This window comes from Aythya ferina, assembly GCF_964211825.1.
Source record: "Aythya ferina genome assembly, chromosome: 1".
In the NCBI taxonomy this organism is placed as follows: domain Eukaryota; kingdom Metazoa; phylum Chordata; class Aves; order Anseriformes; family Anatidae; genus Aythya; species Aythya ferina.
In genome coordinates, this window is record NC_140296.1 from 87,119,169 (window position 1) to 87,133,280 (window position 14,112).

Below are 14,112 nucleotides of genomic sequence, written 5' to 3' on the forward strand. Positions count from 1 at the left end.
AATTTTTGGCAACCGCTGCCAAAATACTACCATACAACAAATGATGTTAACCATGTAAATGAATCTATTAAAGTCAATATGGTTAAAGCTACTTCAGCTGCATAAAAAAAGGCACTTCAGCTACATTGAAAAAGTAAGTAGAGGAATATTAGTAACAATTTCATTGAAATCAAAGTTAAGTTTTACCATTAGAATACATGGGCAGAAACAGACACAAAATTGGAACTTAAAGTCAAATCTTGGACCCACCAAAATCAAGTGACCATTTTAATACGTTAGCTTCATGTGCTCCTTTGATACTTAATTTTATTGTTATTTTCTTGAGGTGTATAAATACATTCTATGCATTTCCTATGGCCAAAAGCCACAACAATAGCTGAAGCTGAAAAAGGTTGGTTAACCTGGAATCGCTGGAGTTTAGTCATAAGCTCCTCAAGTTTCTGGCAATGTTCCCCCAGCTGTGATGACAATTTCTTCCAGCGGCCAACGATCACCTCAATCTCTGACCAATATTTCTGGCTGACTTCTGCAGGGGCTTTCCTGGACAAGTCTTCCACAGTTGTATTGAGATAGTTCAGGCCTTTTTGCTGCTCTTGCAGAGAACTTTGTAGAGCCTATGATATAACCAGCAAATAGTATTTCAATTCATGTATTGGACAATTCTGAACAAATTTTTCACAGCCATAAGAGAGACTGCTGGAGCAAGGACTGAAAACTCTAAATGCTAAAACATCTTTGTTAAAACTTCCAATGATATACTACTAGGCTATTTGGAATTGCTTTTCTCACACAAACTACATTGCAGAATCTTTAGTTTAACTGATAATATAACCAGACTTGTTTATACTTGTTAATGGAGCTGATCCACATACACTTCACTAACTTGAGATAGGAATTTACTATGGTCCTAATGACTACACTTTAAAAGAATCAAGCTATACATGGAGAAAAATAATAAACTTAGAATTGCTTTTATGATTTAAAGTCTTTTATAACTTGTTAAAACTTTTCAAATTCTTACCAATATTTGCTGCATCTAACATTTTCTTAGTATATTTTACTTTCTATTTCTGTATGTGCATTGCTAGTTCCATCAAACAGCATGCTTGTTAGCCACTTGACTGTAAGGTAATATCAGACATTGAAATGAAGGTAAAGTTTGTACCCGGTGGCAAAACTTGTCCCATATTTGTGTCTGCTTGTAAACCTGACAGGAAATCTGATGATGCACATGCTGCATTTTGCAAAGTACATATGTTTTCATGTGAACACCAGAAAATGAAATGAGCTAAATCTATTCTTAATGACTAGAGCTATCATCAAAGGAATATTCTATATATCATGAGGACAAACAAAGGCTTTTCCTTAACATACTCAATATTTTATATAATTGGTTTCAATGATGAATAATATTTTCACTCCTTTAACTTTTAGGAAATGACAGAAGCAAGTATCCACTGTCTTCTGCAGCCCTTGGGTATAAATCGCTCAAGATCCACAGGCTTCAACAGCTGACAAGCTTCAACTCATGACAATTTATGATTCTGTTACTCTTAATTTTTCTTTTGAGACATTCTTTCCACAGTCTGAACACTCACCTTGAGCTCCCTGAGTCTCTGCTCCATGATTTCATATTCAGCAACTGCAACCTGAGGTATGGAGAGTTTAGTTTCTGACTGCTGGATCCATGAAAGTATAGTAGTCACTGTCTCTTTATAGTGTGCTGGAGGCAAACTGTCAAAAACTACATTCAGTGGGGAAGAAAAAGGAAAGAAATAAAATCATTTTGCACTCCATTAATTGTTTTGTTGACAGAAGATGTTTGGTAGAGGACCTAGCCTTGCTGAAGTTAATGGCTGTTTTGCAACAGGTTGCAACAGACCCAGTACATCAGCTCCAGATTTTTCCAAGAACTGTGGAAGAAGATAACTTTAGAAGAATTAAATATACTCTTACAAAAATTTATGGTATCTAGGTCATTTCTTTAGTTGTGTAACATTTGAGTCTCTCTTGAGTTCTAGGTCACGTGAAAACCTAAATGGACAAGAAAATTTAAATATGTGTATTTAGAGATCAACATACAAACCATTGTACTTAACCCAAAATCTAATTTCAGAAACACAGTAGGAAAACAGCATTCCCTTTTATGGCTTGTGTTCATGTGTTAAATGCTTCTTTTCAAGTAAAATGTTCTGTTTAAGACATCTGTTAAAAGCTTAGAAGATGAATCTCTCTTCTGCGTTAAAGCTGAATTTTATTGAACTGTGCTTCTTACAACAACATTACAGCTACCATTAAATAGACAACATCTGGAATGCACACCAGCTCATTAGTAGAGATACTCCCTGTGCAATACTCCCTCAACAATAGTTTCCTCTACAGTCATTGAGAAAAGTACAGACAAATAACATGGCTAATTCATTGAAAAATTTCAAACTTGTATGACATAACAATAAAGTACATAAAAGCTCAAAAATGTAACACCTATTTTTATCTCCTTTATGTCTCCAATGTTTCAGAAGGAACTGTACTGGAAAATGATATAACTGTCCAAAAAGCGATTTTGACAAAGGAGAGAATCAAAGTGCAAGCTTGCTTACATTTTCATAAAGCAGTGCTTTGCAGAATGCACTGCTTATTTTAACTTAATTTTGTAGCTATCAACAGAAAGTTACCTGAAAAACTTGTATTGTCAGCAAGACATCATAACATACACAAATCAGGTCCACTTAAGGTCTCTCTCTTGTGGGCATACTGTATGGTGCACTTTCTTCTTTTCAAAATCCTGCCTGATCTGATTTATAATGTACAACTGCAGACTTACAAAAGCCAAGACTTGCTACCATGGAAGACAACCTTTTTTTTTTCCCTCTGGTGTATTGTATGCACACAGAAAGCAATTATAATACATGCTTGCAAACACAGAAAACAGGCATTTTTCATCTCAACACCATTGTTAACAGCTGGTCTATTGAAATAGCTTTTTAAAACTTTTAATTCCCTTAGTTATATTTGCATTGTCTGTGACTCATTTAATCCGAACCATTTCTATTTTAGAATAGAAAACATTTAAACTCATCACTCCAAATGCAGACATTATACATGTATTGTATTGCTCAGATATGATAAAGTATACAACTCTTAATTTGCATTGTTATTTAAAAAATATGAAATGGAATTCAGTATTTTGATGTAATGATTCACTTCTATAAATACCAATTTTCTCCTTTAAATTAAAAAACATTTTTTCTGACTTCAGGCAGCTATATACAAGAACTGCTATTTTCAATAGTAGTGAGGAACATCACAGAACAGGTCAAAACATAAGATTTGCTGTTATAGCAAACTCCAGCACACTGCACAAAACTCTTGTCCTGAAAGTTTGCCAATAATAACTTTAGAATCATTAAAACATTGACAACATTTTTTTTTCCAGTTTTAGCTAATGCAGTTCTCTACTATTTGCAGGAAGGACTAAGAGTTCAAGCAGGATTTTAGATGTCAATTTTATCAAGTTAGTGGCTTTCCAATTTGGCTACTAAATATTATATTTTAAAAGCGCTTTAAAGTTCAGTGAAACAATAGTTTTCCTATTTCACTTTTCCAGATTACTAGTAATGAAATATTACTTTTCAATAACTTTTTCTGAGATAGATTTTACTTTTAATGATGTATCAGCATTTTCCTCCACAAGAAAGCATCTTAACGTATTTTAGGATAACAATTGCCTATACTGTTCTTGCAACTTGTGGATGTCAATCATGAGAATTCAGTCAAACTCCTGCAGTGGAATCCTTGTTACCTAATTTTATCTGTCTAAAATCTAACACATTTTTGATCTCACTATAGGCAGTGTTTCTAAATTCCCCATGCTCATAGCATACACACACATCCAGACCTATTTATTATTATTCTAAACTTTGTTTTGCCACAATAATATTTGTGGATCGAAGTCCAAATGATGAGCATAAAGTATTAATATAGATTCTGATATATATATATATACATATATATATATATATATATATAAAGATATAGCAATTCCTCAACCCAAACTGTAACTAAACTAGGCTTTCCATTTTTCTGTGTGTGTGAATGGATTTTCTGTTTGTTTGTTTGTTTGTTTCCTGAAACAGAAATGAAATGAGAATACAGTTATCTCAACAATACCAAATCCCACTGGATATATTACAATGTCCATCTCCTGTCCATCAGGAGAAATCCCACTGTTCATTGCACCACTGTGAAAGAAGAAAGGCAATGAATACAACCTATGAGATCATTTCAATAGAGACTTATTGCCTGGAACAAATGGTCTAGATAAAATTGCATGCATTTCCCATAAAAATCTCCTCAGTATCAACTGCAGTGTTTATAACTATATTATATTCTGTTGTGTGTTTTTTTTTTTTTACAAAAATTTGTTTCGCTTATTTTGTAATACCCATCTCTGAAGCTATTTATCAGTCTTTATATTAGTGATTTCATGAAAGTTGTGATTCCCTTCTGTCACGTCTTTCACCATGAATTTTCAAAGTTTCTTAAAGTGTCTCAAGTGTCTTAAAGTGTCTTTAAGTGTCTTAAAGAATCTCATATAATACACAGCCAAGGTTCTGCAAGTACTCTAACACTTCCAATTCTCTAATTTATTCACCTCTTCAAAGAAATAGAAGGAAGCCCTCTCCAGTTCTACAAGATATAATGTAACAATACATATATATATATTTCTATGTATATATATATATACAAAATTTGTATGTGGTTTTATTTCCCATCCTTAAAAAAATTTATTTTTACTCTGGAGCAAAATGAAAATGTGAAGTACATAGTAAAGGACATTATCCCATGCAGGCTCATAAAAACATTTGAGAAAATGAGATATCTTTAATATTTTATTTATCTACTGTGCAGCATAAAGAAGCTGCTAAACACTCATGAACCTTAAAACTAAACCAAACCTTAAAAAAAAAAGAAAAAAAAAAAAGAGGGAGACAATCTTCTAGAACTAGAGAAAACTATTTTTTTGCCAGAAATAATTCCCTGTAAGCAAACCAGAACAGATTATCTAAATACTCTTATTTGACAGAAAGATAATGGAGTAAAGTAACATAAAACAAAACAAAACAAAAAACACTAATGATGAATCAAAAATTTAGAATCAAGAATTTATGCAAACAAGAAGCTGAAATACCCAAAATGCAATTCCAGCATTTTCTATTAAACTAAGACTACAGTAAAGACATGGGATACAGTCTTTTCTCGGTTCAGTAGTAAATAGTCATGGAAACTAATAGAAAACACTCAGGACTTTTTGAAATTTTCTAAGGTTCAACTTCTAGTTTTTTGTTTGTTTGCTTGGTTGGTTGCTTGTTTTTTTTGTGTTTTGTTTTTTACATTGTTTGATTCCTAAGACCTTCCTGAAATGGGATTATAAATAATGCATGACCATCATGGTCATTCATATCTAGAGCAGAGCTATCTAATGAAGTTAGCACTTTGAAAAAACTGTTTTTAAAATTTCTGAAGAAAAATAAAGAGCAAGCAACATCATTATCTGATGTTATCATATGGAGAGCTGGACGATCACCAACTGCATGAAGTTTAACAAGAGCAAATTCCGGGTACTGCACCTGGGCAGACCTGGCTATACATACAGACTGGGCGATGAGACACTGGAAAGCAGGCCTGCAGAGAGGGATCTGGGGATTATGGTTGACCGCAAGCTGAATATGAGCCAGCAGTGTGCCTTGGCAGCCAGTAGGGCCAACCACATCCTGGGGTGCATCAAGCATGGCATTGCTAGTCAGTTGAGGGAAGTGATTGTCCTGCTCTACTCTGCGCTGGTGCGGCGTCACCTCGAGTACTGTGTGCAGTTCTGGGCATCACAGTACAAAAAGGATGTAAAACAGTTGGAGTGTCCAGAGGAGGGCTATGAAGATGGTAAAGGGACTAGAGGGGACGATGTATGAGGAGTGGCTGAGGTCACTTGGCCTGTTCAGCCTGGAAAAGAGGAGGCTGAGGGGAGAACCTCATCATGGTCTACAGCTTCCTTGTGAGAGGGAGTGGACGTGCAGGTGCCAATCTATTCTCTTTAGTGACCAGTGATAGGACCCACAGGAATGGTGTTAATCTGAGGCAGGGGAGATTTAGGCTAGACATTAGGAAGAGTTTCTTCACCGAGAGGATTGTCGCACACTGGAACAGGCTCCCCAGGGAAGTAGTTGCTGCACCAAGCCTGTTGGAGTTGGACTGTGCACTTAGTCACATTGTCTAAGATTTTGGGTAGACCAGTGTGTTGCCAGGAGTTGGACTCAATGATCCTTATGGGTTCCTTTCAACTCGGGATATTCTTTGATTCTGTGATCTCACCAAAAGTATCATTACAGACATATACCGTATTAAATAAAACAGTCTCATCTTGACAGCTAAACCATTTTAGATGAAAGTCTTGTGATGCAGAACAGCCACGTAAAATAAGAACAAGAGACCATGGTTCTGTAAAATATTCATCCAGGGCCTTCTGTGATCTATCAGTTTAGGACATTCATCCCAGCCTGTTCAGTGCTGCCACTGAAGGACATCTACTTCTGCAGCTGGACAGCAAATGGGAGCATATTGCAGCACAGGAGTGGGAACAAATAGCTACTGCCAAGAAAAACTTAAGCAAAACCCCTGCTTTGTGACAGTGTAAGTCAGGCAATGCACACTATTTCTCTTACAGTAATAACCGTCTGATAAGTTCTTGAGGTCTTGCTGTAGTAAAATCAGGTGACGAAAAAACAGCAATTACACAACATGATGTCTTGAATAAATCATTAGGAAGCTAATATTTTCCATATTTTCCTGTTGGCAGAATGGTAAATAATTTCAATATGTAACACAGTGTGGCATTAGCAATAGTTAAATATTATCCATTTCATGGCCATCTTCAGTGTTACGAATAAATTTACAGTCCTTAATACTAAATTTTTACAAATTGTTCTTTCATCACATGGTGTTGCATACTTGTATTTAATTTTCTCAGTTCCCTTATGCATAATCAGCTCTTCAGTTTGTGTGTGTGCATGTGTGAAATAACTACAGCAGCACAACAATAAGGAATCATTCCAAACATCTCCAACAAACTCAGGAGGAATACTATAAAGATCCACTAGAAGGAGCTAGCACTATGTCTAATTTCAAAACAGTACAATCATTGGTTTGAGGGGAAAATAATTTATTTGCTATTGAGAAAATGTAAGCTTATATTTTTATCTGATACCTTTCTTTTAATTTTATAATTAATACAGAAAGTAGTCACTGGCATGCTAAGTATCAGGAATACATTGGAAAAAAGGTATTTATTATCAGTAATAAAGTCACCTTCATTTTTTGTATAGCATCTTCTCCCTTTTAAAAATCCCTTTTATTACAAATACTTCAAATAATCTTATAACTACCAAACATATTCTATGTTAAAGAAAAGGAGCAGTTCACCACATGGTGAAAAAATAGATACCCTAAAACAGCTACTCTTTTTAATGAGTTTTATGGAGTTACATTTCTATTCCAGATAAGTTTAGTGAAGATTCATTACTGAAATTAAACTCTCCTCTCTATTGACAGAGATAGAGGCAGCTCGGTCTCATAATCCAACTAAATAAAGCTTTATGTTGCCAAAACATACCACTAAATCTGTCCAAATACGTGCTATAAAGAGTAAATCTAATGGGAGAACTACACTAACTATAACCTTTATTTCAGAAGTTTTCCTTGTTTTCCTATTAATATTGTATGAATGATGTACTGATAATATCTAAAAGGCTAATTCAATTGCAAAAAGATCACCTAAATCGTACTACTGTTTTAGTGTAACAAAAGCAAATACAAAAGGAAAGAAAAATGTACACGCCTATTCTTTGCATGTTAGTCAGGCAAACTGACCTTTTGTTGTGAATACTTACTGGTCTGTAACTGCTTTTCTCTGGTATGCATGTCAGCAAGTATTTGTTTGAAATGGCTGGTAAAAGCAGCAAGGTCAGCATCCAAAAACATTGGGCCTTGTTCTTTGTCTTTCAGTGCCTGACTTTGAGCCTTTAGCTGTTCAATTTGAGGCTGAAGGGTTGACATTCTGATGATTTCGTCCTGCATGTTTGGATTAAAAAAAAAAAAAAAAAAAAAAAAATCAAGATAAAGCTGTTCTCGAAATCACTAGTGCCATGAAATCACCATTTCACTGCACATTACAAAATTGTTTGTTTTCTTTCCAACTACATCAGTAATAGTAAGCACAAATCTCAGCAATATTTTACTTTCGCATGGCATTAACACTTTAGAAGTGTAATGCTCAAAGAAAATGAGATAGATTGTACATTCAAACTCCATGCCTGAGGAACATCCCTTTCATGTGGAGACAGGAAGATAAAAACTCCACATTTCCCACAGTCCTGGACCCGTCTCCATTAGATTACCTAGAATTCCAAAAGCCCCACAGTAACACATTCTAGGTTCAGATTCTGCTATTATGCCTTCTGGAGACCTTAAACAGATTTTAACACTAGCAACTGCTAAGTAAAAAGAAAAAAAAAAGAAAGTTAGCATCTTTGGGTAAGTTAAATGTTCTGTTTGTAGCAGAGCTTCTCTAACAGAAGCTTTCTGCAAGAAAACCAGAGAACCCCTCTAAGCACAATGCCAGCTTGGAAACATGTGAAAATAGAAATAATAGCATGAAGAGATCTCTAAATGTGTTTTTCAAACAATTGTTTAGTTTGAGAGCTTCCAAAACCAGAGATTTGATAGAGAAAAAACTTGTACAAGCATGCCATGAAATTTATAATGCATAACTACATTTCAATTTACAAAACGGATTCATGTCAAACAGTATTAGCTAGGAAGTGAGTGCATATATAAGAAGCTCTCCACATTTAAACTATTCCTCAGAGGTTGACCAAACTTCTAAAATTGGTAATGTACTTATGCCCCCTTCAAAAGTCTCCATATGCTAGTTCAAAACAAAAATACACAGCAAAGAGTGACTGTCACGACACAACCCCTGCCCACAGAGTTGTTCACAGCAAGAAAGATGGGCAAATTTCTACAATGGTGCAGCACACAACGGAAAACATTTATATAGAATTATGATTGAATGTGTGTGACCGTTTTTGTACAAACACCTGGAATTCTGTCATATGATGACAAAAGAATATTCCTCCTTTCAACTACCCAATCAACCCTGCACCAAAACGCAGAGCATGTAACAAGTAAAGTGGTTTGCAGTAGCGGGATTTTGGACTTGACAATGAAGACAATTTTAAGGCCCAGATCCTTACAGCCAGAGATAACAAGCAACAGTTTCTTAATGAAGAACCAAAGAAATAGATCCTTGCAGGAAAAAAAGAAAGAGTTTAGGAGCTTCATTCCCTAACTTTAGGGATGTAAATATTTTAAAATAACTAAATATTTAGGACAGAACTTTAAATACCCACATACTAGGTTCTATAGCCTTGTCATTTACCATTCCTTCCCTTCCTTGAATAAGTATTTTAAATGATTTTCTTGGAAACATAAGGAGTCCAATTTCCACTTTTATATTCAAATATTGTGGGTGACAATGTGGCCACCTGTTGGTAAAACAGGAAGTACAATATAATAAAATAGAATTTCTAACCTTGCATTTTTCCAGCTGAGCTTTTACTGTATCAGGGTCTGTTGCTGGTGTTGGTTGTGCTTTCAGCCAGTTTTCTGCAGTAATTGCTGTCTGCTCCAGTCGCTGCAGCTGGCCGTAGAAGTCAATGATGTTATTCTGGTACTCCAGCCATGCCAGCCTTTCACTCAGCAACTGACAGAACTCAATCCAGCGACTCTTCAGCTGCTCTGAGGCTTGTCGAATGCTGTCAGCATTCAGACCCTCTAGAAAGAATACAGAAGAAGAAGCTCAACACTTAAAGATAAATAAGTCACAAAGAAGTAAATTAATTTCAAAATACTCTAACAATTCAGTTTCTCCATCTGAGAGCTAATAAACCCAAATAATGATTTATCGTCCTGAACATACAGATGCTACATATCAGCAGAGGAAAAAGTTTAAAAACTGTTTTAAGTTGCTGTCAGGGTTTTTTGTTTTGTTTTGCTATGGGAATTAATTATAAAGTGCATTAAGGTAAAAGAATGGGAATAAAACACAGTGGAGATAAAATACATAAAGCTAATTACCAGTGCTGTAGGAAATAACAAAATGCCTTATAGTTGGATTTTGAAAGCTCTGTCTGGATGTCAACTAGATTTTAACACGTAAGATTGTTGTGTGTGGTTTTTGTTTGTTTTGCTTTTGTTTTTTAATTTCAAATGAATGGAAATTAGGTTCCACAGTTATTTTGATATTTGTAGTAATCCAACCCTCAAGTTTTGCATTATGTGCTAGTCTAGAAATACCATAAGCGTTAAAGAATAATCATACTGATCAGATCAAAGCACAGTGTAGGCAAGTACCCTGTCTCCAACAGTGGCCATCAGTAGACATCAAGCAAAGAAAGACTCAGAGTCAAGAAACTGTATGTGACATTTCTTTATGATTATTTTCATTCAGGATTTAGTTCATCTACTATAGTTTGCCTGTTTCTGTCTATTGTTCAGTTATCGGTCTTAAATTACAGTTCACAAAAGAAAACTGACTTAGGTTATTAAAGAAAAGGCAAATATTTAGAACTATTTAATGGAAAAATATGTATTATATAATTAGTGAAGAGTGTCAGGCATATCAAGAATGAGCAAAGGAATCTTTCAAGAACATTTATAATTATTTTGAAAGCTGAACTTAGATTGAATTCAAAATAATATTAACGTATTAATATTAATATTACAATTAATTAATAATTTATAAACTCATTTATTTTTCAGGGGAATTTTAATTGTGGTCCATAATCATGTTTTTACTGGGATGACATAAACATAGCAATAGAGCTGATACCGATTTCAAAATTAATAAACTTCTCAATCACATATGTATTTAAGGACATTTTTAATAGCATCATCATTAGGACATACATCAGTTAACCAGTAAAATAAAAACTATGCTTTTATCAAAATAAACAGATTTCGGGAGGTTTTGTATTTCTTAAAACTGTGTTTAAATGCAAATAAAACAAAAAATTTCCCTGTGATTTTTCATATACTATTGACATAGTTTAACTTGGCTATATACTGTACTCCTAATCTGCAGGAAAAATTCCTTATCAGGGATACAAAATTGTGAAGTTAATGTGCAATTGTTGAGTGTAGGATTAAGAAAATGAGCCTCAATTATGGCTAAAAGCCTTATTTAAAATAGTACTGAAAACTAATTGTAACATTTTTTCTAAGGAATGGCCATAATCTATATGGTAAATCACACTAAACAATAATCCAGGATCACATCCGCTGTGGAGTCCATAGTTCTGGGTAAACGCTATTCTGAATTCAGTTTGGGATTATTTCATTCAGTGTCACGTTGAAACAGATGATTCTGCAGTACGTGGCAGCAGATCCCTGGACATATTCTGTTCCTAGGATATTGTTCTAGCCAAGCAAATTTTACATCACTACAAAAAGTAAAAGCAATAATGCAGAAAAATAAGAAGCCCAGGACTACTGGGACATAATGGCAACTATGGTGGATGCATCAGCTGCATGCTGCACTCTATAAAATGGATGGTACAGTTTAATGACTGAGCAAGGGTATAAAATGAAACTTAAGTTTAAAGAGGTAAACAGTATTTTGACACATCTTAATAGAAGCCATCAGTGGTCAGGTCTTTTTGTGTTTTTTCCATTTGGAGATGTTGTTCCAGAACTACTTCGCTTTCTTAAAGTGTAATGTCTAATATGCAGCAACATGTGAAGAGGCAGCATAAACCTGAATGACAAAGCATGTCCGTGCAGCAACAAAGTTGACCAGGCACATAGGTAATGAATCTTACCAACAGCAAAACAAAACACACATATAGAAGACAAGCCTTTAACTATGTTATATTTCAACAATTGCTTCTGTCCTGTTGTAACTTTGGTTATAAAAATGCTGCATACTCTTTAGAGAGATCAGACATCCCTGACACTGTGCTCATGATCACCTCTGAACATTTAAGACACTGCCTATGACTTTGGCAGAGAAGGATGGTGCACTAAGATCACTTTTATTTATATTCCTCCTCTCTTTTCTTTTCAGCTTTCACAGTCTCCAAAGTACCCTTAGGCAAGATTACGATTACCAGGGGAAGTGCAGTCATGGACTCTCCATACATAATAATACTTTTCCCTGTAATATTTTTTTCAAGGATTCACAGTGGACTGCATTTCTGATGAAAATCTAGATTCACCGGATCCTCTTTTCTTCCTTTCACTGCTGTGTTCCTCGTAATGGAACATGCATGTGAAAATACAAAATATAATTCAATTTTCTTCAATTCTTTAATATCTAAACTTTCAATCTAAATGTGATTCTAGAAGTGCTGATGAACAGAGAAATGCTTTTGCTATTCATGTAACTGAAGTAGGAGTACAAGACTGGAGTGTGGAGAAACATGTTTGGTAAAAGAATAGAGAGGTACACCTCCATTAGACAGCGTAACATGCTGAAGTGAAGAGCCATCTGAAAATCTCCATGGGATGCTCTTTTAAAACTCTCAAAATTCACAGGCAGCTCAGGCAACACAATGTTATCTATCAAATGTCAGAATAACATTTTGAGAAGGATGGAGAAAATGGACATTACTTGTGCTGAAATAGTGATTTCTTCATTATCTTTACCAACTTTAGCAACCCTCAGCCTTCATTCATGATGGTAACATGAATACCCTCATTATGTTTCATGTGTGGCAACAAGACATAACAAAAATTGAGAATCAGGAGAAGGAACACACTGGTAAAACACTATTATTTTAGGAATAATGTTTTATATAATAATAATATTATTTAGGAATAATATTTTCATGTTTCATAATCATGAAGAGCTGATATAATCAGTGAATAAATAGATCTGTTTCTAGAGGAAACAGATCACTACCTGAAGTAGAATCACTCATTTTATTATCATGTGTACTGTGCAAAACAAATTGTGCCTGAGTATTTTTAATTGTGCAACACCTTACTTGGAAGCACTTTGGAATTACCACTTAGTATAAAGCAATATGTGTATTTAACATTTGCTATGGATCTGTGATAGAATAATGCAATATTATCTGTGTTTTTATAACTTTTGACTCATAAGCATATGTGAAATGGTAACTCAATGAAATAAGATATTATGTGTCTTTCTTCAGTCTGTGGTACCTAACCATTATGAATTTTATCACAACAAATTCATTTGTATTCATTTCAATGGTGCTTATCAACATTCTCAGTATTCATCTCAATGCCCTATTTTATTCTAAATCACTACAATAGTCAAGAGTCCTCTCAAACTGCTAAACTGTTTTCCTCATCCATCAGAGAATTTGTTATTCTATTTTAGAATAGCATTTTAGAGTACAATATCAGATTATTATTTTTTTCCTAAAATGGAAAACAGGAGATACAAGTTTTCATTGACTGTAATCATCAAGCTTCTTAACAGCATGGGCAAGGAGAGGGAGAGTACAGCCCATGTAGAAGATGGGTGACTGGGTAAGAGTAAGGCAACAGTGATTTTTCTGTGGTAAGAAAAGTCCTTCAAATGGTACTAACCTATAGATACACTGCTTACAAACTTAAGAACACATGCACTGTGTGAAATCAAAGCTCCTTCTGCTCAGAATACTTTTGCTGACAATGGCTGAAAGCATAAGGCAGGTATGCTGCTCTATATAAATACACTTCCTCAGATTATTTTCCTCAGTGCTACAAAACAAATAAATGAGACTCTAAATAAATAAACCCGATTCTCTCTGGAATTTGAATCCTGTTTTGTTTGTTTTTTTTTTTACTTATTCCCCCTCCTACCACAGTAAACAATAAAAAGCAAGAAAATAAATATATTATATTTAGCAATGAAATTCACCACCATTATGAATTTTTCTCTTACAATCCAACAGATCACTTCATGTTTTCATACTCCTCATGTTACATTAGTACATTCAGAAACTTTTTATTTTTTCTTTTCTTTTTTTCTTTTTACTTCTTTCT

At 34.5% G+C, this 14,112-nt stretch overlaps 1 protein-coding gene across 12 annotated transcripts in view; it reads right to left on the reverse strand.

Annotated features, from left to right (window-relative positions):
- The window catches only part of DMD (dystrophin), a 1,246,037-nt gene that overhangs the window by 719,236 nt on the left and 512,689 nt on the right, over nucleotides 1-14,112 (reverse strand). For all 12 annotated transcript variants that reach the window (XM_084515490.1, XM_084515483.1, XM_084515486.1 and 9 more), the window contains 4 exons: nucleotides 9,647-9,888; nucleotides 7,944-8,124; nucleotides 1,599-1,744; nucleotides 402-614 (listed from right to left, as the gene is read on the reverse strand). In XM_084515490.1, the coding sequence (XP_084371616.1) occupies nucleotides 402-614; nucleotides 1,599-1,744; nucleotides 7,944-8,124; nucleotides 9,647-9,888 (782 nt within the window). The remainder of the gene's footprint in view (nucleotides 1-401; nucleotides 615-1,598; nucleotides 1,745-7,943; nucleotides 8,125-9,646; nucleotides 9,889-14,112) is intronic.